The sequence below is a fragment of the Aspergillus eucalypticola genome (genome assembly GCF_003184535.1).
Source record: "Aspergillus eucalypticola CBS 122712 chromosome Unknown BO83scaffold_48, whole genome shotgun sequence".
Taxonomy (NCBI): domain Eukaryota; kingdom Fungi; phylum Ascomycota; class Eurotiomycetes; order Eurotiales; family Aspergillaceae; genus Aspergillus; species Aspergillus eucalypticola.
In genome coordinates this window covers 66,950-91,742 of record NW_020290322.1, presented here as the reverse complement: position 1 = coordinate 91,742, position 24,793 = coordinate 66,950, and the positions used below count along the sequence as shown (strand labels likewise).

The 24,793-nt window shown below is 51.0% G+C and overlaps 7 protein-coding genes across 7 annotated transcripts; 4 read left to right on the top strand and 3 right to left on the bottom strand.

Annotated features, from left to right (window-relative positions):
• Positions 1–2,011: 2,011 nt before the first annotated feature.
• On the bottom strand, positions 2,012–3,119 carry BO83DRAFT_383578 (Isochorismatase hydrolase). The gene is made up of 4 exons (XM_025532504.1): positions 2,827–3,119; positions 2,494–2,764; positions 2,358–2,425; positions 2,012–2,277 (listed from the first exon to the last, which is right to left on the bottom strand). The coding sequence occupies exons 1-4, from the start codon at positions 3,063–3,065 to the stop codon at positions 2,118–2,120; spliced, it is 738 nt and encodes a 245-aa protein (XP_025382125.1). The 5' UTR covers positions 3,066–3,119; the 3' UTR covers positions 2,012–2,117.
• Positions 3,120–5,638: 2,519 nt separating this feature from the next.
• Positions 5,639–6,127, top strand: BO83DRAFT_404083 (uncharacterized protein; the record flags this gene model as incomplete). The annotated part of the gene is made up of 1 exon (XM_025533676.1): positions 5,639–6,127. The coding sequence occupies one exon, from the start codon at positions 5,639–5,641 to the stop codon at positions 6,125–6,127; it is 489 nt and encodes a 162-aa protein (XP_025382124.1).
• A 946-nt stretch (positions 6,128–7,073) lies between these two features.
• BO83DRAFT_442221 (NADH:flavin oxidoreductase/NADH oxidase) lies at positions 7,074–9,860 on the bottom strand (the record flags this gene model as incomplete). Its single annotated transcript, XM_025536395.1, has 5 exons — positions 9,439–9,860; positions 9,170–9,369; positions 9,027–9,116; positions 8,228–8,530; positions 7,074–8,150 (listed from the first exon to the last, which is right to left on the bottom strand). The coding sequence occupies exons 1-5, from the start codon at positions 9,797–9,799 to the stop codon at positions 7,074–7,076; spliced, it is 2,031 nt and encodes a 676-aa protein (XP_025382123.1). The 5' UTR covers positions 9,800–9,860.
• Positions 9,861–13,985: 4,125 nt separating this feature from the next.
• Positions 13,986–15,085, bottom strand: BO83DRAFT_412758 (protein transporter TIM23; the record flags this gene model as incomplete). The annotated part of the gene is made up of 2 exons (XM_025534433.1): positions 14,293–15,085; positions 13,986–14,210 (listed from the first exon to the last, which is right to left on the bottom strand). Exons 1-2 carry the CDS (start codon positions 14,875–14,877, stop codon positions 13,986–13,988), a joined length of 810 nt encoding a protein of 269 aa, XP_025382122.1. The 5' UTR covers positions 14,878–15,085.
• A 368-nt stretch (positions 15,086–15,453) lies between these two features.
• Positions 15,454–20,824, top strand: BO83DRAFT_442219 (THADA/TRM732 family protein). Its single transcript, XM_025536394.1, has 10 exons — positions 15,454–15,576; positions 15,667–16,592; positions 16,641–17,586; positions 17,633–17,869; positions 17,917–18,145; positions 18,193–18,503; positions 18,551–19,068; positions 19,119–19,259; positions 19,304–19,926; positions 19,978–20,824. The coding sequence occupies exons 1-10, from the start codon at positions 15,473–15,475 to the stop codon at positions 20,797–20,799; spliced, it is 4,857 nt and encodes a 1,618-aa protein (XP_025382121.1). The 5' UTR covers positions 15,454–15,472; the 3' UTR covers positions 20,800–20,824.
• Positions 20,825–20,875: 51 nt separating this feature from the next.
• BO83DRAFT_383574 (uncharacterized protein) lies at positions 20,876–21,965 on the top strand. The gene has a single exon (XM_025532503.1). It carries the CDS (start codon positions 21,106–21,108, stop codon positions 21,943–21,945), a length of 840 nt encoding a protein of 279 aa, XP_025382120.1. The 5' UTR covers positions 20,876–21,105; the 3' UTR covers positions 21,946–21,965.
• A 139-nt stretch (positions 21,966–22,104) lies between these two features.
• Positions 22,105–24,529, top strand: BO83DRAFT_373073 (PX and BAR domain-containing protein). The gene is made up of 5 exons (XM_025530014.1): positions 22,105–22,334; positions 22,397–22,677; positions 22,732–22,998; positions 23,050–24,210; positions 24,259–24,529. The coding sequence occupies exons 1-5, from the start codon at positions 22,244–22,246 to the stop codon at positions 24,352–24,354; spliced, it is 1,896 nt and encodes a 631-aa protein (XP_025382119.1). The 5' UTR covers positions 22,105–22,243; the 3' UTR covers positions 24,355–24,529.
• The last annotated feature ends 264 nt before the right edge of the window (positions 24,530–24,793 follow it).

The window sequence follows — 24,793 nt, the reverse complement described above, 5'->3', positions numbered from 1 at the left end:
TGAAGGGAAGATAGTGTTTCCCCTAAATGTAGGTTATTAAACTGTGATAAATCTTATCGCTACTTATGAGTAGGAGGAGTCTCCCCCCCCCCCCTTTTGGCATTTTCCATGCCCGGTACCACCAATAAGTTCCTTGCAGGGTGCAATCTGCATTGTTGGTGAAAACGGGGGCTGACGATCTGCCATTGCGAACCTTGCGCCTCTCTTTCCCACGCTTTTACTCTTTCCCTCTTGCTTTCTCCCCTTAACAGCCACCAGCCATCGCTTTCTAACCCAAAATGTGCCAATCGTGGTTGCCCAATGAGGCAGGGTTGAGGCACCACGACTTCCCAAAAAGAAATGTTCCTCGCAGAATGCGGGAGGTGTCGCGACAATCATCGGATCGTGGAATTACCTGTCACACCAACTTGTGGCGATCGTAGCTGATCGCGATATAACTCCACGGCCGAAGCGGAACCTCTAGTATTTACTTGGTTACTTAGCGAGTCCAGGGAGATATTCCCATTTCCACTTACTTCCCACCCAAGGCGTATGGTTCGTCCGCTCCCTCCACCTCACAGGATCTATCCATTCGGCCCCCGAGCTCCTTTTTACCAGGAAATACCACATACTTCGTATAATGGCCAGTATACTTCGCTCTTAATTACCTCTTCAACACTAGTTCTAGTTCTGGATGTCGAATATACCCTCGCAAAGTACGTACTCCTATTGTTGACCCAGAGAGGTCTAGATGCGCCGGTGTTTGAAATCTCAAACCTGGTTGAGTTTCCCACCAAAAATCCCATAATAGCAACAAGAACTCCATTCCAGTAAGCAATTCTGGTTCCAACGTAATTAGGGCCATCAGCTTAATCTCGTTAATTTCCTATCTGCTCGCGATCATTTGACGCACTGTGCACATCGCCGACCACGCTACTGTAGCGCGTGCACTAGCTCGTCTGGCGTCCCTTCCATCGAAATTGGGCCGTATCCATTCTTCTGCTGCCAATCTTTGGTTGGCCGCCTCTTTTGCTTCCCATTTCAAGGTATGAGGTGAACGGATCGACGCGCAGTGCCACCCAACCTACGTAAGCTATCCGAATTTCATCATTCCTCAGGTTTTTGTCGAATTTGTTTCGGATGTGGAACATGGAAACAGCCACTGATGGGCTAAGAAAACGCACCGACAACTGCCAAGTCCCCCCCCCCGAACCAGGCGCTCAGCTGTCATGACTGACTCAGGACGAACGGCGGACTTGGTCTTCGCCAAATCCACAAGTCTGTCTGAAAGATTTCCCGGTCCTCGGGCTTCTCTCGTCAATCTTTCTCGCGCCTTCGAGTCTTGGCACCCCACGCCTTGCTGCGCTTCATCGACCCGATTGCTGACTACGGGCTGCTCACGCAGTACTCCGTAAAGTTTCCGGGCATGGAATTATCCCCTTCACCTTTCATCCTGGTATAATAATAGGCGATGGTATTTGATGTTATCATTCCACCCCTGTCTTTGTCCGGGTCGGCTTGGTGATTGCGACCGGGTCAACTCCGAACCCGTCCGGCGAGGGTCCCCGGCCACTCACTGTATTGACGGTGGCTCGGATCCGTGAACGACCAGCACCGCCCATGCGGCATGTCAGCGTTTGCGCCTTCTGGCAATTGTTGGCGACCGTCTCAATGGAATGCTTTGTTCTCGACTTAACATTGGATGGGGAGGATTTTAAAACTACTTCTACCCAACACAGTCCATCTTTATCTCCGGTTCCATGCAAATTAATATTTGTTGGCGCCCTCGATGTCTCAAGTATGTGCGATGCAGCCGCCGACCTGCGAGACCCGGGATTCATGCACGGTGTGGCACCAGGGCAACCTGCTTCCTGTGCTATTGCATGCAGGCGCCACCCATGCTCGCTTTCCAGATACATGATTATTTGCGCTCAGTGGTCGGACGCATACAGTTGGGACTTTTGTCCTTGCTGTCGCTGGGGACAAAAATTCCCAACCACTAATGTGCTTCCAAAGGTTACCATTCAGTATAGTTTATCTATCATAACTAGATCGATCATAGTCCGTAATCGCTGTTCATCATAACCATATGTTTGGGCGTTGTATCATCGTTTCCATCAGGTTGTCCGGCCTTCCAGCTAATACACAGCTGGTCCAGAGCGGTTGAGAGCCCCAATGGCCTGCTCGATACTGATTATATTGACGGGCAGTTCGGGAAGTATGCCCTCCAAGATAACCTTCTGATTCAGGGCAGCATATGACGAAGGGGTCTCGATCGTATTGTTCGAGATAACGTAGCTGTCATCATGAAGCACCCGATGCGTTAGCAGTGCACTATCCTTTCTTGTGGTCAGTCTTGTTTCGTGATTTTGGCTTACACATTGTAGTTCATATCCAACAGACGAAACGCAGTGCTAAGCACTACTCCCGAAGTACGGATCCCGGACTACCAGTTACATATTGATCAGCAAATTTGTTGACTTGACTTCCACTCCGTCGCATGGCATCACCTACCAAAATCACAGTATCTATCTTCTGAGAACTGAGGATCTCCTCCAGCTGATTCCCCGCACCAGCATAATACCGCGCCTTTTGCAGCACCACATCATAGTTATCCAGGGTCTTGAAAGCCGAATAGATCTGACTATCGGGACTCGAAGCCGTGGCGTTGCCGAGGCTAGTCACCGCGCTGGCGAAGGGTGTGTTGCCGAGTTCAGGACGGTAGGTGTTGGAGAAGAAGACGCGAGTGAAGATACTCAAGGGGGGAGGGTCTTGCTTGTGCACACTTTACGACATAAGTACTCCGTATAAAGTATCCGCAGTTCTTCAAGAGCAAATAATACATACGCATCAATCCAGTTCGCGACATTATCAATCCACAACTGCCCGGACCTGGTAGTATTCACGTTGGCCACCAGCCCATCGATAAGATCCAGATTAAGCACGGCATAATGTTTCCCGAAACTAAACGACGGGTCGGTAACGGTCGAGGTGATATTCCGTGAATAGCCTGGCTTGCTAGTGGTTGTGGTCGAGAGACACCCGGTTGCCAGGAGAGCCAGGCATGCAAGCGAGTATTTGAACATTGTTGTTGTGCTGCAGGGGTAAGTACTAAACAGCATAAAGAAAGCGAAAAAAACAAAGGCAGGGATGCAATGGGATGAATAGACTCGCTGATCTGAAAGTGAAAATGTTGCTCTAACTTGAAGCAGGGGTCTTTTATGTACATTACGGAGTAGAAATTGTCCATTTCTTCCATACTAATCAATGTGATTCTTTTCTCCACCTCTTCAGATGGAACTATTGCCTCTAGTTGATCGTTGCTTTTTTATGATATTAGGTCTGCGATCGGCTAGTGAAGCTAGTCATTACATGTGATCAGTTGAGCTGAGGATTAACGTCACACCGGAGATGATGACTTGATCGGCTTATGGTCAGACTGATTATTCAAAAATGATGCTTTTTATTTGGCTGGGTAGAAGAATGATTACTGGTCCAGGTGACGGGAAGATCATAAGTAGTAGTCTTGTCTTGATGAAGAATCCATTGGCAAGGGCGCACTTGTGCAGGTAACTAACTTAGTAACTTGACTACCTCATTGGGGTGATTGTTTTCCAAGGGGCTTTTCCCGGAATGGAGCTGATCTTCTGCTGTTGATCTCCCCCAAGTGGGGACCCTAAAGCTTAAGCCTGGGTTGAGAGTTGCGTTTGCCCTGAAGTCGATGCTATTTACTGCATTCAAGTTGGGTTTATTTTTTGTTTCCCTAAGTACGGAGTACTTCTGTGTAATTCATCTACACTTTACTTGAGGTAGAGTAGACTGGCAAATGTGGTAAAGTTTAGTTAATATGATGGTGCGGCATTCGTGCATCCTAATTGAGACAGCTGGCTGATTCTGGCAGTCCATCTGAGTCCTGCATCGAATCTCAAATCAACGATCGATTTGAATGGACAGTCAGATGTTGAGTAACCTTGAGGTGGGAGGCTCGGGCCTTCTGAAATGCCTTGTGCAACATGCTTGTGCTTTGTACTGCTACGTGCAGGAGGAAGACTCCCTTTCCCCATTGTTTCTCTTTCTGCGAATTATTAGCCAGTTGTCTCTGACTCGTGCTTATCATTCAAAAGTCCAGTTTCGATTATTGATTGAATAATCAAGTTGAAACTGCAGGGCAAGCAGTCGCCCTGTGGGAGGTGTGGAGATGGACAGCCCTGAATAGTCTTTACCCGGGCTCTCCACAACAACACCACCGTCCAGAATTCTTTACCGGCTGACCCGCTCTCCCACTCACCACCTATCTATAGAAGGCCCTATTTAAAGATTTTCAAGGAAACAAAACTCCCCAGCGATGGCTGTGTTGTCTCTCTTCCACGGGTGACAATTATAGCAGGCAACTTTGGCGATGTCAGCGGAGATTTGGAGATTTCTTGGCCATCCGTCGCGAACAGTTAAGCGACGCCACCGGACTGCGAATAGATCGCAAGACTATACGGGCGATCTCACAACTCCAGGGAAAAGTTATATCCTCACTCCTTGACTGGACACCCATAAGCCTATTTGCCAAGGCTGGGATCCGAAATTTTCATTCCTCTTCGCCTCCCTCCCGTTGGGACGAACCGCTCGTTTCCGACTGGTGAGTTATGGATGATGACTCGGTACGGGAGTGCGTTGTACCTACTTGCTGCCTGGCCATGCATGCATCATGTACTTTGATGTATCGTCTTTCTCCGACTGTGACATGTACCTCATCACTGCAGTTGATGCATAGCCTGGCAACATATGGGAGTCACCACGAGTAGCCCAATCATTCGCTTAACATGCAGCTGCAACATAATCCAAAAGCAATATAGACCAGGGCAAGGGACCGCTCTGGGTGCAACATGGAAGTGACTTCATCCCCAGTGCCCCCATAACGCCCCATTTCGCTCCCTTCAGAGTGGACAGGGTCGATGGCCTCCACTTGTCTCACTCCGTTGTGCTTCTGATTCGGTATATCCTCTACAATGCCAAGCAGAGCTAAGTATATCGCAGTATCATGCTATCTACTGCACGCGTCATTCAGTAGCCATAGTCGATGTCGTTTAGAGAAAGAGATCAAATAAAGAAGTTAGCTATTCATAGTGTCACTTTGTAATTCCAACCATGTGCCCTTAATCATAGTCCAGCCATATGCGCTTCGGGATCCGGTAGCGCTGACCCTCAGGGATGCAGCGCAGCCCGTAGGGCTCGATCCGGTCTAGCGAGGGCCCATAATTAGAAGAATGGACATGGGACTGAGGGAGGCTGAGGGTCTCTAGTGGAGATAGATAGATAGACAGAAGGATCAGGGGCGAGCCGTAGCGGTGAACCTACAGCAATGTCTGTAACCAACCAACCAACCCATGGCTAGCCCTTTCCGGGTCGCTTCTTAAGTTAGGTACCAGGCACTGACATTAAAAGAAGACCCATAGGAAGAAAGTAGTAGTACCAAACAGTTATAAGTAGTGAGTGACCTGACCCTTTGTGGCTTCTACTTCTCCATACTCTATCCATTCCGTGGCTCAAATCCATACAGAAAAGAAAAGAAAAATATCTACCATTCTCACACTCGTTCTTCAATCTTAATACCACTATCTTCAACCCACACCCATCTTCACCAAATCCACTCACTAATACCACAACCATGTCCGTGACAACCACCTCGACCGGCACCGCCGCCTCCGCCTCCTCCACCTGCATCAACAAGCTCTACGACATCCCCGTCAAAGATGCCGCCTGCGCCATGCCCATGCGCAACAACAACTCCGCTATCATGAGCAGCTGCTGTGGCTCCGCCTCCATCGTCTCCTACGACAGCTGCGATTACTACTGTCTGGCTCAGGACCAGACCGTCGGTACCCTGGCCGAATGTCTCATCAAGGCCTCCGAGGCCGGTGAGGTCTGGTGTAACACTAACGCCAACGCTACTGCTACCGGTAGCGTTCCTACCACTGGCGCTGGCACTGTCGTCTCGACTGCTACTGCTACTGGTGGCTCGTCTAGCACTGGGTCCAGCACTTCGAGCGGTTCGACGGCTTCGTCGACTAGTGGTGCTGGTGTCGCGGTTACGAAGAAGAGTGTGGGTGTTTTGGCGCTGTTGTTCTTTGGGTCGACTGCGGGTTTCTTGTTGTAAGAAAGAGATCAATTGGATTGGATTAAGGGGTAGTTTGATCTGGGGATGAGGCTTGGAGGACTAGATGGATATTGCTTTGTATAGAGCAGAGCAGATCAGAGCAAAGCAGGCTTGTACAGTAACTTGGGGAAAAGATCGTCTTGATTTGAACCATTTTGCTAGCGGAAAGTCCGTACTTCTTAGCATTACTTTGTTTCTTTTGGCTTTTTGTTTCAAATATCACCATTGATGCTTTCTTCAGTCCATATATTTTCTGTTGAGACATTCACTGCAGCCAGGCAGCTGTCAGCTGACTCTTCGCCTCTTCTTCCTGCGTGGCCTCTGACCACCACCTCTTCCAATCACCAACCATCTTCTTGAGATCTGGATAGATCAAGTCCATATATCTTTGATCCTTTGTCTTGACATTTTCCTCTGTTGCGGTGCGCAATTAAATCTCGTTCGGTGATAAATATTATACATACTCATTGATATACACGTCTACAGGGGATGACCTCCCTACCAGCGTGCAAATCTGCCACCGCAACTTGTATTACTGAACCAAACCCAGACTTGTGGGAGTATAACAGTAGTATTGATTCAAACAAAGTTAAAGTGGATTGGAAAGAATAATAATAAAAAATTCTGGCAGACGGAGAAATCTGATTTATTATCCGATTGAATGGACGAAGAGAATCTTTGATTTAGATAGAACTATGACTGAAGCAAGAAACTTCACATGGTCTTACACAATATTAGTTTCATTCCAAGTATTCTTAAAATAGGGGTGCATATTTCCTCACATTACAAATTGAAGCTCGAAGCTGCCATAGACATCCAACTTATTGCTGTCGAGAACGTGCAAGAATCTGCTCTAAAGTTATCCTGACTACCACACTCTGTTTGTGTGTCACAGTCCATGTTATATTCCTTTCGCACAAAGCAAGACCGAAACACTCAATATTTATCACACTGAGGGTTTATAAACTGACGGATCGACAAAGGGCGTCCCCCTCCGTCCTTGTTTGGAGAAGCCCCAGCGAATCTGGCCCGGCATAGCAATCTCGACATCAAGGTGCTGCGCAAAGGTCCAGACCAGTCCAGGATCTTTCTGAAATCCACGCCCGACAAGAATGACATCCAATCCTCCTTCTTCAAGCAATTGATTTGCCAGCTTCCCGTCTCTAATATGACCAACAGTCGCAACAAGCATCCTGTCCCCGACCGCCTTCTTAACCGCAATGCCAAACGGTGCCTGAAATCCAGGCCCGGACTTCACTTTCTGACTAGAATGTAAACCGCCAGAAGAAACATCAACTAAATCAATAGCCCCTTGCACAGCCAGCGCTTCAGCAAACCTCACCGCATCCTGCAGGCTCCAGATTTCGCTTGAACTACTATCCAGCCAATCCGACGCCGAAAGGCGCAGGAAAACAGGTACATGCTCACCCACCGTATCGCGAGTCAACTGAGCAATCTCCAACGGCAATCGCATGCGACTCTCAAAAGATCCACCATACTCATCTGTCCGCTTGTTCGCGTAGGGAGTCAAAAAAGATGCAAGCAGATACCCATGGGCATTATGAATTTCAATGAAATCCGCTCCGGCCACAAGGGCCCGTTTCGCGGCTGCAACCCACGCATCCTTGAACTCGCGGATGTCGTCCTTTGTCATCGCTCGCGGATGCGGAGATGTTTCGCTGAAGGGTATATCACTGGGCCCTCTGATGTTATCAGGCCACCCACCGACGTTCTCTGTCGCTATCTCGCCATGGTTCAGCATCCATGGTACAGTAGTGCTCGCTTTCCGACCCGCATGCGCAAGCTGGATGCCGATTTTCTGGCCTTGGCTATGGGCGAATTCGATAACTCGGGCTATCGGTGCAATTTGTGAGTCTTTCCATAGCCCTACATCCTGGGGTGAAATGCGACCCTCTGGTTGAACGGCGGTGGCCTCGATCATGATAAGGCCTGGGCCTCGCTGGGCTATGCCGCCGAGATGGGCGAGGTGGTAGTCAGTCATATGTCCATCCTCGGCAGAATACTGGCACATTGGGGATATTTAGACCGATTGTTGTCAGCATAGGTCGATAGCTTGGTGGTGGTGGTTGGTTTATGTACCCCAAGACGGTTCTGGAATGTTAATCCCCGAATAGTAATCGACTGGAAGAGCTTTGGTACTGCCTTCCCACTGCTCTGAGGGTTGGCTGCTGTTCCTGCCGGGGTTTCTTGTGCAGGAGTGAAGTAGGAAATGCCCTTTGCGGGCTCAATTTTGATGTCCTTCATCTCATTTCCTCTGCTGGACTTTGCGACTCCTTGAGGGGCTCGACGCCAGAGATAAGGGCCATTTAATTTGTGGCTGAAATTGCCGTTCGATTGGGTCATCTTCTTCGAGAAGCGTGAGGGGTTCTCCCAGCCCCGTTTCTGGGCTCACATTAGTCTCTTGCATCCTACATTTCCCGGTGCGGGGTTGATCGACAATCTGTGATCCTACATCCGAGTCCAACAAGCTCTGTATAATGTGGTGCTTTCTTTCCCAACATCATAACTATCATACGGAGATAGCTGGTCTCTTTGTGGTCAAATAAAGGAACATCGGCAACTCATATATCTACTCAAAGATTGCGCAGAATTTCCGAGTTCTCGAGTCTCGACTATATACATCTCACTTTCCTCATCATTAGCGTTCTGTATAGATGGATTATTGTAATCGCGTTATGCTAACCATACAGTTGAGATCCTATGGCATCTATGATTTGCAAATATATTCACATACTCAGGAATACAGCAAGTCACACAGGAATAGAACGCAAGAGCCCCCAAAACAGGCACGGCCATATCATGTTCAAGATTGGAAATATAGCAACGAATCATTCTCTGATGGAAATCTTTAGCAGAGGTGTCATTCTCAGTCAAAAACCTTGTGCACTTTCCACTGGTCAACATTCGCGACCAAATGGATTTTCTTGATAGCTTCGTCGTACACATTGTCGTCACCATTAAGTTCCAACTATCTCTATTAGTCAAGCTGATGGCCAAAAAAGCTAGGAATATACAGCTTACCAATGCCAAGTAACGCGGCGGCTCTGCTGGTTTCCCATTCGGGAATAACATAGCCCAGAAGACTTCATGAATGGCCACCCGCTGAGGCGCGCCATTACTACTACAAATCCCATAGAACCAATCCATCACAGCCTGGTCATCGGCTTTGTCAATGTGTGAAGGCAAGTCAAATTCCACAGTAAGGAGATGAGACGTTGGACCTAGCATACCCAACATCACACGAGTGAATCAGCTTTTGCCCTTCTCTTATCTTGTCTTATAAGTCTCACCTGCTGGCATATCCAAGTCTCCTCGTCTCCCTACCTCGCGGTATCGCCTCATATCGAAATGCGCTATATCCATACAACTGTGTGTTGGTCCCGGCAGAACATCACTAGTCACAGGGATGCTCGTAAACTCCCCAGTGTTCAGAAACTCGATATCTGGGACGGGGTAGAGAGCGAGGAATGTCCACGGGGAACTGTCTTGGGGCACTGCAGCCGTTTCATAGCGGGCTGCGGAGTTGATTCCCGAGGTCTTGAGAACATCACGCACATGTATATCATTGTACCAGGTGTTAAAGACATCTGATGATATTCGCGAGGGAAAATTGAGCCTTGAGGCTGCATAGAGTAGGCCCGAAGTAGACATTTTGTTTGTGTGGTCACCTTGGTTTTCTGTTAGAGAGTGATAATGTGGTTGGAGGGGAAACTTGATGGATGATGTACGCACTAAGTAGTTAGTAGCACCAGGTCTGAAGGGGGATAGTTTGGCGCTCGGCTAGTGGTATGTTGTTCAGCTGAAGGCTGGGTCCACTCTTGATCGAGACTTTGAGATTGCTAAGGTGGACACGGCATGAGATTGACCAATAATGCCATTCAAATGAACTTCGAGGTTTTAATTTAATGTACCTTAGCAAGATAAACCACAATCTGTCACTTTACTTTCTATCAACTGAGACACCATGTATAGTCACCTTCTAATGTCGGAGGACTAGATATTCCGATAACCTTGCTGAGTTTAACGTAAACCCTAATCCTTGACCGAAGTCAATCGTCTGAGGACAACCTGGGCAGTCCGGAATGTGCTAGGTCTCAATTCTAATAATAGATGCTACTCTTTTATGACCCCGCTCGACCTATGATCATTTCTGAGGTAGGAATCTGCTGGACTTAACGTACCAACTTCACAGTTCCCGAACCTATCGCGTTCGGGACCTCCCGAGCTTCCACAACAACAGCAAACTATATATATCTGAACTAGTATATGCGGTGGACGAACTTCAGAGTTGATCTATATTTGTTTTTGTTCTTTCCAGATGCTAGACACAGGCCATTCTGCATTGTCAATTAGGTGAAACCCATGCCTTATAGTGGTGTGGGATGTGAAGCACGAATTCCGCACACATACCAACGGGTTTCATATCAATGGAGAGACTAGGTTACGGTCCGCCATCAACACAACACAACCAAGCTACAACACCAAAAACTGGATTATCTTACTGGCAGCTCAAGATCTACATTGCAGTTTTACCATAGTGAGCGACGCCATATCTAAACCTTCTATCCTATTCGGCTAGCCAGCTACATCCTTACAGTTCCCCGGTTTGATCTCCATTCTTGGCATGTTTCATCTGACAGCCACCCATTTTACTCCTGCATGTCTACGCAGGATATAAATAGCGATGGAGTATTCGATTCTCCTCTGTCCAGCTTGTGCCTTAGTACAGGCCTGGAAAGATCTCAGTAATCATGGGTCTGGCGGATCTCTGCGTGGACGTGGTCCTAGAGTTCCTGCGCTATCTCAGTGTGGAGGAACTGTTGTCGCTGAGGATGGTTTGTCGTATGCTTTGTCTTTCCGGATAGTCTAGTCGATACTGGCTGGACGCGAGATACTAACTCGGTTTGTGTATAGGTTATCTGAATGAGGTTATCGTGGTGAACCTTCTCTACATCACTACAGTGGACAAGCGCATCAGCAACCGTCTATTGTCCCGGGTTCTACTCGAATATATAAACCAGGATACAGCACTCAAGACCCAGGTTATTAAGATCCGAGACTACATGAGAACATGTGCAAGTGAGCATGACCGCAAGAAATGCAGCACGAGCCGTTGCTTGAGAGCCATCAGCGTTGCCCTGACCACGTATAACGGTCGGGAGTGGGTGCTCCAGAACTACAGGACCGCCGTGATGCCTTGGATAGATTCCTGGGACAATGACAACAACTGCATTCCCTTCCTTCTGGCAGCTTGGATGGGCTTACAGAGTATTGTTATATCGACTCTGGATCAGGGCATACATGCCAATACAAGCCATCCTTTTCTCGGGGCCGCCTTGCACGCTGCAGCGTACAACAATGACACCGTCCTAGCCAAAGAGCTCATCTTACGCGGCGTCAATAGGAGAAAACGAGATGGCGCCTTCGGAGACACATTCCAGCTTGCAGCCTACAGAGGATCTGATCAGTTCATCCACACGATGTTGATGGCTGATCCGGGTTTGCGAGTCCAGATTTCTCAGACCACGTCTACCTATGGTCCATTCGGAAGTGCGTTCAATGCAGCAGCTGCAGCAGGACATGATCGAGTGGTGAGGATGCTCTTGGCGCACAAGGCGAAGCCGAATATCCTTGCTCCTATGCAAAGGACCGCAATGTTCCTGGCTGCAAGAAGTGGTAGAGCAGATGTGGTCGAGCTGTTGCTCCATTCCGGGCTGCCTGACCCCAAAGTCCCTGATTGTCATGATATATCGCCTTTGTTAGCTGCTATCCAGGGAGGCCACGAGTCAGTCGTTTGTCTCCTTCTCCAGATCAGCAAAATCAAGCTGAATGATACCGGACGCGATGGCAACATCCCCACACCACTGATGGTCGCTGCTAGCCAGGGCAAAGCCCGTATTGTCCGAATGCTCTTGAAGCGCCCTGATATCGACGTCAATCGCTATGCACAAGGGCTCCCTTCGATCTTCGCAGCTGCAGACAACGGCCACGCAGATGTAGTGAGCTTACTGCAATGCAGACATGACATTTTCCTTTTCACCCCCGACCAGTCTCAATACCTCCTGAATATAGCAGTCTCCCACGGCCAGACAGACATAGTCAGAACACTGCTAAACAATGGACATCACATCGACCCACACATCCCAGACAGCAACGGCCAAGCATCTCTCCACATAGCAGTCACCAAGAACCGCATAGACATCCTAAAACTCCTCCTCACCTACCCTTTCACAGACCCCAACCACACAGACTCCCAAGGCCGCACGCCTCTCATGCTCGCCGTCCTCCACAACAACCACCACATCATCCACCTACTCATACAAGACAACCGAACCCGCTACGACATCACCGACAACAGCAACACAACACTCCTAATGTACGCCATCGCCAAAAACAACGACATCGTCTTCCAAACCGCCCTCAACCACAGCACCGACGACGACCTCAACACACAAAACACCACCGGCTCAACAGCCCTCCACCTCGCCTGCATCACCAACACCACCTTCGCCCTCGAATCCCTCCTCTCCGTCACCACTATAAATCCCAACCTCCAAACAACCCAAGGCCTCACCCCCCTCCACTGCGCCATCCTCCGCAAATCCACCCGAGCCATCATCTGGCTCCTCAAAACCCCAGCCATATCCCCCCAGCTCCCAGACCCCAAAGGCACAACACCCCTATGTCTCGCTATCGTGCAGGACAACCTCATCGCCGCAGACCTTCTCCTCTCCCATCCCCTCGTGGACATAAACCACCCATCCTCTTCCCCATTCCCCTCCCCATCAGCCGAGATCCAATACACCCCCCTAATCCTCACCACGATAACCAACAACCTCCTCCTAACGCACCACCTCCTCCACCACCCAGACATAAACCCCAACCTTTCCGACGCCAACGGCGACACACCTCTCGCCCACGCCGCCAAACACGGCCACATAGCCATAGCGAAAGCCCTCCTCGCACACCCAGCCACAAACCCACACTTACGACCCCAGATAGCAGGGGGGATAGTAAGTGCACCACCGCTTGTCCAAGCCGCGGAGAACAACCATCTGGAGATGGTGCGACTTCTTCTCTTAAGCGGGGTGCATCCCGATGCGACGGACCGATATCTCCGCACGCCGTTGATCGCTGCAGCGGAAAGGGGCCATACGGAGGTAGCGAGGGAGTTGTTCCGGCTTGGGGGTGGGGATGTGGATGTTGAGCATATGGATGTGAGGAGGATGACGGCGTTAAGGGTTGCGGCGAGGAATGGACATGAAGGGGTGGTGAGGTTGTTGGTGATGGAGGTTGGGGTGAAGGTGGATTTGGGGAGGAGGTCCGGGGTTAAGTTGGTGGAGGAGGTGAAGGGGTTGGGGTTTGGAGGGGTGTTGAGGTTGTTGGAGTCTGGGAGTGGGAGTGGGAGTGGAAATGGAAATGGAAATGGGGGATGTATGGGGTCTTTTAAAGGTAATCTGTCATGCTGTTGTGCTGTCACTGGGATGGTAGGTAGGTTTGAATTGGTAGTTGTTGTTCATTTGTTACTCCCTAATTTCACATTAAGGTTTCAACTTAAGGATAGCTGAAGCTAGCACTCCTGCTTTGCAATACTGGCTTTTCTTCTGGTTCGCCGAGCAAAGAAAAAGACTAACCCGCAACCCCCCATAGGAGAACTCACGCTATATGTACAGAAGATAGACACTAAAAAAAAGAAACGAAAAAAAACCCATTGCCATGCCGGTTCCGAACCCATGGACTGTAAAGTAATGCGACAAACGATGCTTTGTACGCCAGAGGGAAGATGTGTGTGTGTGCGTTTGAGACGACGAGGATAAAAGTATAAGGGAAAACCGTTCTAATACAGCGAGAAAACAAAACAAAACGGAGTGGGGGACATTAGGCAGGGCTGATGTTCCTTCACTCCGTCTTTGGTGAAGAGGCCATATACCATACAATCATATGGGGATTCCGAAACGCGTGGACGGATCAGGTGGATTGACTCGGGTCGAGGTATCGAGTCGAGGGCTAAAATACAGTTATGAGAGAATGGGCGGCTGTTGGCGTTTACAGGATAGCCTTGCTCAGGACCTGTTGAAACATAACATGTTACTCATATTTTCATGGAGGAAATAATCAAATAAAGGGGGCAGGAGTAGACTTACAGTCCAACCACCAGCAATGCCAGCAACGATACCACCCGAAATCACCATAGGCTTAAGACCCCTCGTGCTCTTGAAGACCATTCCACTCAACGCACCCGCCACAATGCTGTTAGCAGCATCGTGCTTACCCCTCGCGTAGCCCAGACCGGAGTTAAACCCGTTGTAGACCATCGCGACCACACCAGCCGAGTTACCGAGGAAAGGTCCTCGTCTCGTAATGGAGTTGAGAGCACCGTTGAGGCGGATCTTCGGCGGAGCGGTGACGGGCGTCTTCTTCAGTCCCTCCGCCAGACCCCAGGCACCACCGAGAGTCAAACCAGCAAGGTAAGTCGTTCCTGTTCCATAGCAGAGATCATCGGACCATCCACGGGAGGGCAGCACAGAGCGCGATCCGGGTGTTTGGTCGAGCGCGGAGTCTTCGAGGGTGATGTAGTCGAGGGTATCTTGGTTCAGGCCGGCGAGGGGATGGAGCTGAGAGGGGTCGGGAAGATCGGCTAGGAAGCTGGTAGCATCTGGTGCTGATGCGGTGGCCTCGGAGCCCTTGGATTGTTTGCGACCGGTGATGGAGTCCCAGATGTTCGACATGTTGGATAGTGAGGTGGTTGAATTTGGCGGGAAGGTGTGGGTGAATTTATTAAACAGGTTATGGAGAATATGAATACAGATAGGAGAATAGAGAGAGAAAAGGGAAAGGAGAAAAAGGAAAAGGAAAAGAGGAGGAGATCAGAACACTGGCGAACAATCCGAGAGCTTGGGGAGGGATTGGAATTGAGGTTCTGGTGACTGCGCGGTTTCGTCGGAGCAAAGAAGGTGACAGTAATAATTCCAGGCCGAGAAACAAAAACTTCAGCCCCGTGACTTGGTCCAGCTTTCTGCCAGAATTTCCGGGCCGGCAGTTTATCGAACATTTCCCGTTTGGGCCGAGCTTGTAGGGATTATTGTTGTCCCGGCACTAACCTGATTCGGAGACCCGCTCTCGAAAATCCACAAGAGGCAAAAGTCGCGATTGGAAACGCGGGGGCGGGCTCGTGCTTGGGTTTTTTTTCTTTTCTCTTGTAAATGGTTGATATCTGAACCCACTCGTTGAAGGTTGCCATGCTGTACTTGTAAGAATACTAAAAGTATGGTCGGTAATCCTGCGTCTGGCCCCCCCGGGGATGCCGGGCTCCCACTATCAGAAATGGAGCAAGTATCGCGGAATATAGAACTTTTGCCCGAGGAGACCCTCGTGCGCATTGGGAAAGGCCCGCTGGTCAAGTTCACCAATTCTTGTGAATATATTGAGTAAGAGTGTTTCCAAACATTTGCTTATCAAGCTGTCGGTTGTGTGCGCAAGTGGTTTTCAATATGAATCTATTCTGACTATTCCCAAAGGAAAGTGAGCCGAGTCTTCCAGTCGCTACTGAAGACATATTCTACGGCTTCTCTTTCTCATCCGCACACCACTGCTGCGTGTAATGCAATCAGTGCCTTTTTGGACGCTGCGCGGACCTCCACCTGTGAGGAAACGAGGCAGCTAGCCCGCTCTGATGAAACTTGGCTATCTGTATTCGAGGTCTTCATGACCCGATACAAGGATGTCAAGCCCAAGCCGATGAAGCAGGTGCTGGAGTCGTTGGTTGCTCTGTTGGCCAAGACTCGTCAAGAGATTGACCGGACCGCGCTCCGTCAGAAGATCGTTGAGGCTACGATCCCTAGCATCGTCCTTGGCGAGCCTCGCGCTCGACTGAAGGCTTCTTTCGCCTCGCTAGAGATGCTGCTGCGCAAGAGTGCCATCACGCCGTTAGAGCTGGTCTCACTGACGGACCAGTGGCTTGTAGATCACTACGAACAGTGGACAGCGCTTTTCAAAGAGGACTGCAAAGCTCTGTCTATCGATTTCTCCCAGTATCTTGTGAAGGGTTCTGGCAGGGAGACGTACCAGATAGCAGCTCAGATTCTGGTCTTGGGATTGCTGGCTCGCGCTACCAAAGCGGAGCTTGCTGCCTCTTCAGGTGACACTTTGGCGGCATTTCTCCAGAGAGTGAAGGCTTCGCCTGACGCTCAGGACTTGAAGTCTGTTTGGGTGGCGCCCGTTCGCCATGTGTCGTTGCGCAACCTGGATAACCTGGAGTATATGTCCAACTATGTTCTCCAGCCGTCGTTCGCGACTGATCCGGCTGGCTTCAAATCGTTCATTGAGCGGCTACCCCTGAGCAGTCTTCTGGCTGGCGATATGAGCGATGCCCCGCTGGCGGAGTTCATGCTATTATTTGCTTCGTTGCAAATCGCCAAGAAAATCGGGCTTATTCACGAAGATCGTAAGTAGCGCTGTATAGTGGGCCGAGCAATGGACTTACCTTTGCCAGATTATATCCCCAAGGCTGGGGCCAACGACGAAAATGTTCTTGTCTTGAAGAGCGAAACCATTGGCCAGTTCCTCTTCCACCGCGATATCACTATTAGAATCGCGACACTTTCCCTGCTGATCACTGCGCCCTCCACGACAAGGCCAGTGTCTTCTGCAACAATGAACGCCATTCTTAGCGGACTGCCGTCTATGCACACCGAGTCGGACTCCTATTCAAGAGGCGAGATCTTGAGTCTGATTCGCAAATTGATAATCCGACTCAAGGGAGGACTCTTGGAAGATCAGGACGGCCTGACTGAGCAGAAAGCCCCAGCGAACAAAAAGCAGCAGCCCAAGCTTGCTCGGAACGACACCACCACTCGGGCGTGTATGCAACAGTACGTGGATTTCTTGAAGGCAGACCTGCGCCCCACGGCTTCTTACCCACGCCACGTTTCCGCGCTGAAGACCTTGATACTCCTCCTTCAATCCGGTCTCGATTCTCGACTCAATCCGACGGACGGTGTTAAGACAAAGTGGCTCTGCAACGTGGAGGTGTTTGAGCCTACTTTGCTGAGACTGCTGGTTGATCTTCTGCTTGATCCATTCGAGGAGGTACGCGCTACTTCGCTTTACATTCTGAACCTCTTCCCACGGGAGGTTCTATTCGACAACGACAAGCAAGCTGGCGTGCCACAGATCATTGAAGGTCTCGCCAAAGCCGAACAACTGGCAAGCAACACCAGCAGAGCCGACTTTGCAGACACCGTTGCCCGTCTATACCACATCCTCTTCCGCGCAGCCGCCGTGGATGGTGCAAGTGACGCTGCACGCTGGTGGGAGAACAAGTCCATGGTTGTCGATACCCTGCTGAAGAAGTTGGAGCAAAAGCTCTCCCTTGCCGGTGGCCTGTTCAACTCTTCTATGCGTGACGCGCCATTGCATGGATATGTATCCGCTCTGAGGTAATTTCGATGCACGTTTCCCCGCTTTGGAGCTGACGGAAACTAGGTACATCGTTGCGACTCCCAATTTCTATTCGTTTGTTTCCAGCAAGGAATCTGCCTATGAAAATTGGAAGGCTATCCATCTCAGGATTGTGCAAGTCTGCGACAAGATTTGGAACGAGGTTAAGCCTGTTCTTTGCATCGACTCGCCTGAAGGCCATACGGATGAGCCCATTGAGGAGCTTGGTGTCGGTCCTAAGGATATCTTGTCTTACTCATGGCGTGCTCTTCGCGAGTCAAGGTGTGTTGCGTCTTGCGCTGGCTTGAATGTTCTTACTAACTTCGTAGTCTTCTCCTGCATGCCTCACTTTCCAACAAAACGTACGGCCCGCAAGGCGACTCTGGCTTGACGGTCGAGCACTTTGAGAAGATTGGAACACTCAGCTTCATTCAACTCGCTGAACTCCGGCACAGAGGTGCATTTTCGACCGTGTCTCAGACATTTGCTACTTGCTGCCAGCGGTGCGGCCAGTCGACCAGCGAGGAGATTGCCGCCCTGCCCAGTCGGTGGTACCAGGTAAGGACTCCGTTTTGACAAAACGATCAAATCTCACAATCGTACAGGAAGCGAAGAAAATTATCTTTGAGTCCGCTTCGAAGCTTACACGTCGCTCAGCTGGTCTCCCAGCTTTGATTGTCGGTATCCTTTCGTCAAAGCCTGGCGGTCCGCTCTTCCAAACAGTCATCACTGAGCTGCATGAAATCTCTCACCTGCCCGCGGAACATGATAAGTCGAGACAAGATGTACCACTGCCACAGGTGCACGCAATGAACTGTCTGAAAGACATCTTTACCAACAACAAGCTTGGCCCCCACACAGAGCCTTTCATCATGCCTGCCTTGAGGCTCTCGGCTGAACGGCTGGGGTCGCCTATGTAAGTACTATATACGGCTGCGTCTTTCTCCATGCTGACTATTCTAGATGGGCCCTCCGTAACTCCGGGCTGATGCTGTTCCGCGCGTTGTTGACGCGCATGTGCCGCACCGGTACTGGACTAGGATTCGGTGGAGCTTCCGGCTCAGAACCAGGTGCCAGAGTTTCTTTCCAGAAGTACCCTGGCCTGTTTGAACTTCTGCCGACCCTTCTCATCCCGTCGGACCAGAGCAACGCTGATGACGGTGATAACGCTATGGTTACCGAGCGTGTTTTCCCGGCCTTGGAGCTCATCGCAGAGAAGGTCCCCAACGTCACCGGAGTTGATGACGATGTGCTTCGTGGACTTGTCAGAGAACAGTTCAAGAGTCCAGTGTGGGGTATCAGAGAACATGCAGCCCGAGTGTATGCTTCGTTGCTGAACCGTTCGGATGTCCTCACCAGCATCAAGGCTTTGTTGAATGATAAGAGAGACACGAAGACCCAAGACTATCTCCACGGAGAAGCCCTTTGCATCAAGTACTCTCTCAGGAGATATGCCTCGAGCTCTCTCTCTTTCTGGAACGGTATGCTCGTAATTAACAGGCGGTGTATTGTCCTTGCTAATATTTCCCAGAGCACGTTGATGAGGTATTGTCTACCCTGAAAGACGTCTTTGCAGCATCCTTCCCGTTTGCAGAGTCTCCGTTCGTGGCCAGTATTCTATTGGAGGTTCTTGGCGATGTCATCGAAAAGTGCATAGAATCAGGAGCGGAAGGTAAGTCAAATTCAACTCGCGATAACACGCGCTAACAGATGCAGGACAAATGGCTTCGACTCTTAACTATCTCTCCGAAACTTATTCTTTCGCCGCCATCCGGGAGTTCTTGTTCGATTCTTCGCATCCTTCTTGGAAGACTCTGAGCACCACACGCGCTCCCTCTCTTCTCCGTCGGGCCATCTCGTGGGTCACTGTCCTGCAGATGTTCATTACGGACAAATTGTCCGAAGTTGAGCCACTTCTTGGAGATATTTCGCGCTTCGACCCCAATGCTGGTCAATGGTTGTTGGAGCGCATCCAGGAGATTCTCGGCGAGCGGGTCCAGTACAGACGAGCTCTGATCGACCTTTATTATACCGTTATCCTTGGCGCCTATCCAGAAGAAGTCAAAGCGGTAGCGATTACATGTCTGGCATCTGCTCTGTCGTTTGTCCTCGACTTCCACAATGAAACTGTCGCTCAAATTGACCTTTCATGGGAATCCTTGGAAAAGCACCTCAAGCACGCTTCTACCGAGCACATATGGAACAGGGACCGATCGGACGCTGAATTGGTTCTTGAGGGATGTCTTCTTGCCCTGAAGACGATCTCGGGCAGCCAGAGCTCAGAATTAGACGTCCTGGAATGGGCCACACGGCTCCAGTCTGCCATGCAAGAGGAGACAGTACGTTCAACGCATTTCTACTTTATATCAAGCCCTGCTAACACCTCACAGGAATTCACTACGCGCCTGGCTGCCGTATCATCCGTCACAGCATTCGCGCGCATCCTACGCCCCGCTGGAAAACCCCCTCGCACCGACAGTGTCTTGTTGGAGATCTACCTGGTTCTCTACGACATGCTCAACGACGACGATGAGGAACTGCGCGATCTTGCCGCATCGACCGCCTCCTGGGTCCTGTCATGCTCTTCTGTCTCTCCAACAAAGGCAGTTGCGCTATCTCCTCTCAACGCAAGCGAGCTCCTTTCGAAGTTCATTGCCGAGAACTACGCCAGCTCACGCCTCCTCTGCCAGCGAACCATGGCATACGTCGCCGACCAGGAGCCCAGGCTTAGCAGCGCTACCCCTAAATTTGTTTCCTTCCTTGGTCGTCTCTCTGAGCTTCGAAAGGAGAGCACCATTCTCTTTGAAGAAGAAAAGCAGAACCTCTTCATCGACGAAGTCCGCGAAGTAGACGTTTGGTCCGCGAGGTTGCGTCAGCTGAGCGAATCTTCCTACGATGAGGGTTCGCTCAACGCACTCTTCAACTGGGTGTCAAATGGACTGACCTCACTTGAGGAGATTCTTGCAAAGGAAACTGAAAAGGATGGGCTTCTGGGCTGGGCCTCGAAGCCTGAGACGTTCACTCTGGGCGTGCGGGTTTTCAGTGTCGCGGGTGCTGTGATCTCGAAGGATTCTGCGGCGTCGAGATTTTTGAGTCAGGAACAGGTTGCATTGTTGAAGGGGAAGCTTCAGGCGCTGCTTGCTTCTGGCGAGGCGTCTTTGTTGCATGATGATTGGGTCTCACGGATACAGGCTGCCTTGGAATTGTCATGATCGATGAAAGTTGGATAGAGAAAAGTATAGAGATGAATTTACGTTACGTTACTAGAGTTAGACGGTTTCTTCTTGGGTGCAAACAATCACTACATCAGCAGACAATACATTCACTGGCATGCGCATCGGGCGACTTTTTCACGCTCATATGCCACTTACACCTCTGAACATCATCGCCGTATGTTGATGCGACGCGTCGTCTTCTCTTACCTTTCATAGTTCGAGATTGACATGACCAGTGAAGGCATGAGTCCATCTCCCTACGAGCCACAACACTACTTACATAGCTGGTTAGCCTAACGAAACATGTCACCTAACGTTGTAATCGTGGTGGTCCTGGCCGCCATGGTCCTCTTCATCGCAGTCGTGGTCTGTCTCTGCACACTCTGGTGGCGACACAGCCTCCGCGCCGGCTACCACAACGACCGCTTCCAGCGATCTCGGACCGGCCAACGCGAGACTCCCGTCAAGAAGATAGAGCTCGCAGAACGAGGCGCCAAGAGAAACTGGAAAGAAGGCGGAAGAACGCCGGCTCAACCCAGCAGACAGAAGACTCCTGCACCTCCACGGCGACCACCACCACCTCCAACTCCACCTCCGCCACCCCGACCTCTACCACCCGCTCACGGTGGTAATTCAATTCGTCATGACAAACAGCCGTCGAGGCAGGAGTGGCCTTCTGTACCTCCGGCACGTAGCAACAAACCTCCAACGCCGGAGGAATGGGGCCCTGCACCCCCATCTCGTGGTAGCAAGCGTACTCCCAGTAAACATGGTACGCCTGCTGCTCCGACTCCGGCTGCTAAAGTACCGACTAAGCCTCCGTCGCGGGACGAGTGGGAGGCTGAACCTCAAGCTCAACCTCCTAGTAAGGCGGCTTCAGATAAGGAATGGACTCTACCGCCCGATCCGCCGTTTGTCGTGTCTGGAGATGTCAAGCGCGTTTCAAAGAAGAGCTGGCAAGCTGAGAGCAAGCCTGCTTCTAATAGAGGGGGCGCCTATGATACGCAAGGTTACCACCAGCAGCAGCAGCAGCAGCAGCAGCAGCAGCATGGAGGAGTGGATCCTAATGCGTTGACAGCGGCATTGCAGCAGGCAAATGAAGAGACACACGAGGAGCCTGCAGAACCAGAGGGTGGATGGTAGGAGGAGTGCTGTGGAATAAGTTGAATAACGTGGGAGTGGAGTGTAGTATTGATAGTTCTATTTAGGGCGACGGAGATGGTCGCTGCCGGCCGCCCGAGGCGGTGACGTTGATCCCCGCGAGAGAGCCGGCGATGCCTTCGGAATTCCCCAGCTCATTCCCTCCTCCTGTCCTCCCTGTATCTGTCCCTTAGTCTCGTGAACTTAGCCTCTGCTTTCTAATCCTCCTGTCTGATTCATGATTTGATCTGTCACACCCACTCTCTCAGTATCTAGGCTGCTCCATCAGCCCCCCGACGCCATGTGGAACGACGAGGATAACAACCCGTACGGCGCATTCGATAACGAGGCGCATCTCTCCGAGTCGCTGCATTCGGCCACCCTTTCTCCTAGTAAGCTGTCAATCTCCATCTCCGACCATCAATTATCCAGCTGTATTTTCTAACTTCTGCAGCTCTCTATGACCGCGAATATACCCCTCCCTCTCCTTCCAGCCGATCATCCACCGACAATCCCCCGGACTTCCTCTCACAGCAACAGGACCTCAGTGACGAAGACGACGCTCCAGACTATGCTACCCAACCTGCTGGCCATGGCTACCTTCGCAAGAGTGTATATGATAGTCGGATAGAGCAGATTCTTTACGAAAACCCGGAGATGCCGATCCTCATCACAGACGCTGGGAAGAACCACGAGGGCGGCGGCAGCTTCATTGTGTACACAATACGCACTGGAGTATGTCAGAATGATAATCGAAGCTGCATCAGCACTTGTGCTAATTGTTTCTAGGATCTGGAGGTCCGCAGACGGTATTCCGAGTTCGCGTCACTGCGACAAACCCTCGTCAACCTTCATCCCACCCTCGTCATCCCGCCCATTCCCGAGAAACATACCATGGCCGATTATGCCGCCAAGCCCACCAAGGCTAAGGAAGACACCGCCATAATCGACCTCCGCAAACGCATGCTGGCCGTCTTCTTGAATCGTTGTCGCCGGATGAAGGAGGTTCGTGAGGATGGAGTCTGGTGGCGGTTTTTGGACCCCAATGTTAGCTGGGTAGGTGTGATGATAGCTCGACTCTAGCTGTGGTATACTGATTTCGTCCAGAGCGAGGTCCTACATTCCCATCCTGCATCGTCTGTGCCGAAGAATAATCTCAAGGCTCCTCCGCTTGACCCCGCCAATCCCACCCCCGCTCATGCCTGGCTCCCAGTCCCATCATCGTCCGCGAAGCTCAAGTCTGCAGGAGGCGCTGCGCCTGCTCCTGCTCCCGCTCCAGAAACACCTGGGCCTGATGTTCTCGGTCGCTTCCCACCAGAGTCACGGAAGCTGAGTGAAAAGGAACTTGACCCATACTTTATCAATTTCGAGGCGTCTACACGTGAGTTGGAGCTGCTTCTGCAAGGGAACATTGAAAAAGTCAATCGTCGCACGTTGGCCCACCTGTCGTCCTTGTCAGCGGATTTGATGGAGCTGGGAGCACGGTATAACGGATTCTCCCTGTCGGAGCCATCGCCGACCGTCGCAGCAGCCATCGAACGGGTCGGCCAAGCCGCTGATACTTCCTACATTGAGACGGAGGAGCTGTCGTCGCAACTGAGTGCCAGCTTCGCGGAACCGATGAGGGAAAGCGCCCAGTTTGCCAGCGTTGTGCGCAGTGTTCTGCGCTATCGGGTCCTCAAGCGGGTGCAGGAAGAGATGACGCGAGACGAGCTGGCTAAGAAGAAGACGCTGCTCGACTCTTTGGAGCGCAGTGAAATGGAAGCGAAACGCATTGAGCAGTACCTCAATCGGACATCGCCTCCAGGTGGGGCCACGAGAACGCAGCGGTCTCTGTCCGCATCGTCGGCCGTCAGTGCGCCAGGAGGCTCCGAGGGCGAGGCCCGTCCAGCTGGTTCTGAAGACGGTGCATCAGTCGACTCGGAATTCCCTCCTACGCACGGCGATTCCATCAACTCCCATCCACCTCCGGCAGCACAGCGGCGTCCGGACTTTGGGGGTGCATCCCCGGCGCATCGTAAGACGTCGAGCGGGACGTTTGTGGCGAACAAGATCTTCGGTCGAATCAGCCACGCGGTGCACGGCTTTGTGGATGTTGATCCGGAACGGACCCGCCGCGACCAGATCGGCAAGACGAAAGAGAGTTTGGTACAGTTGGAGCAGGCTCTTGGGGTGTCCGAGAAGGATGTCAAGGATGCCAGTGCGGGGGTGTTGCAGGATCTGAAGCGGTTTCAGAAGGACAAGGAGATGGATCTCCGGCGCTACATGGTAAGTTCATACTGCTGTTTTCCCGGGGGAATCAAGCTGACTGGATAGGTTGCATATGCACGATGCCATCTGGATTGGGCGCGCAAGAACCTGGAGACGTGGACGGAGGCGAAAGACGAGGTGGACAAGATTGTAGTGAGGTAGGATATCTATCTATTGCCAAGGGTATGGAGCGAGGGCGTTGGTTTGTGCTTAGCATGACTTCCAGCTGCCAATTGTGATGTCGGCTATAAGCTGGATAGGACATGCGTTGATCCCAGTACCCTGTATGCTATTGATGCGTATAATGATGTTCCGGCTACTTGAACTGCCATGATCCACTATATGCCATAATTCAGAAGCAGTAATCGTAGCTACCGAACCTAGTCAATGTAAATGTGTAACCACCAAGCAATGGTGATCCTCGCACCTCACTTTAGCTGAGACGGCATCACATGCCGTCCCGCTGATTGGCCCGTCGTCTTACTGGGGCCGGATCGACGATCATCGCCGAACGGACGGGCCAATTCTTCCTGATATTTATTGAACTCCCTTCCCCCGTCCTTCTCGCTAGCGCTGACTGCTTTTGTTATGCAGCTGGCCT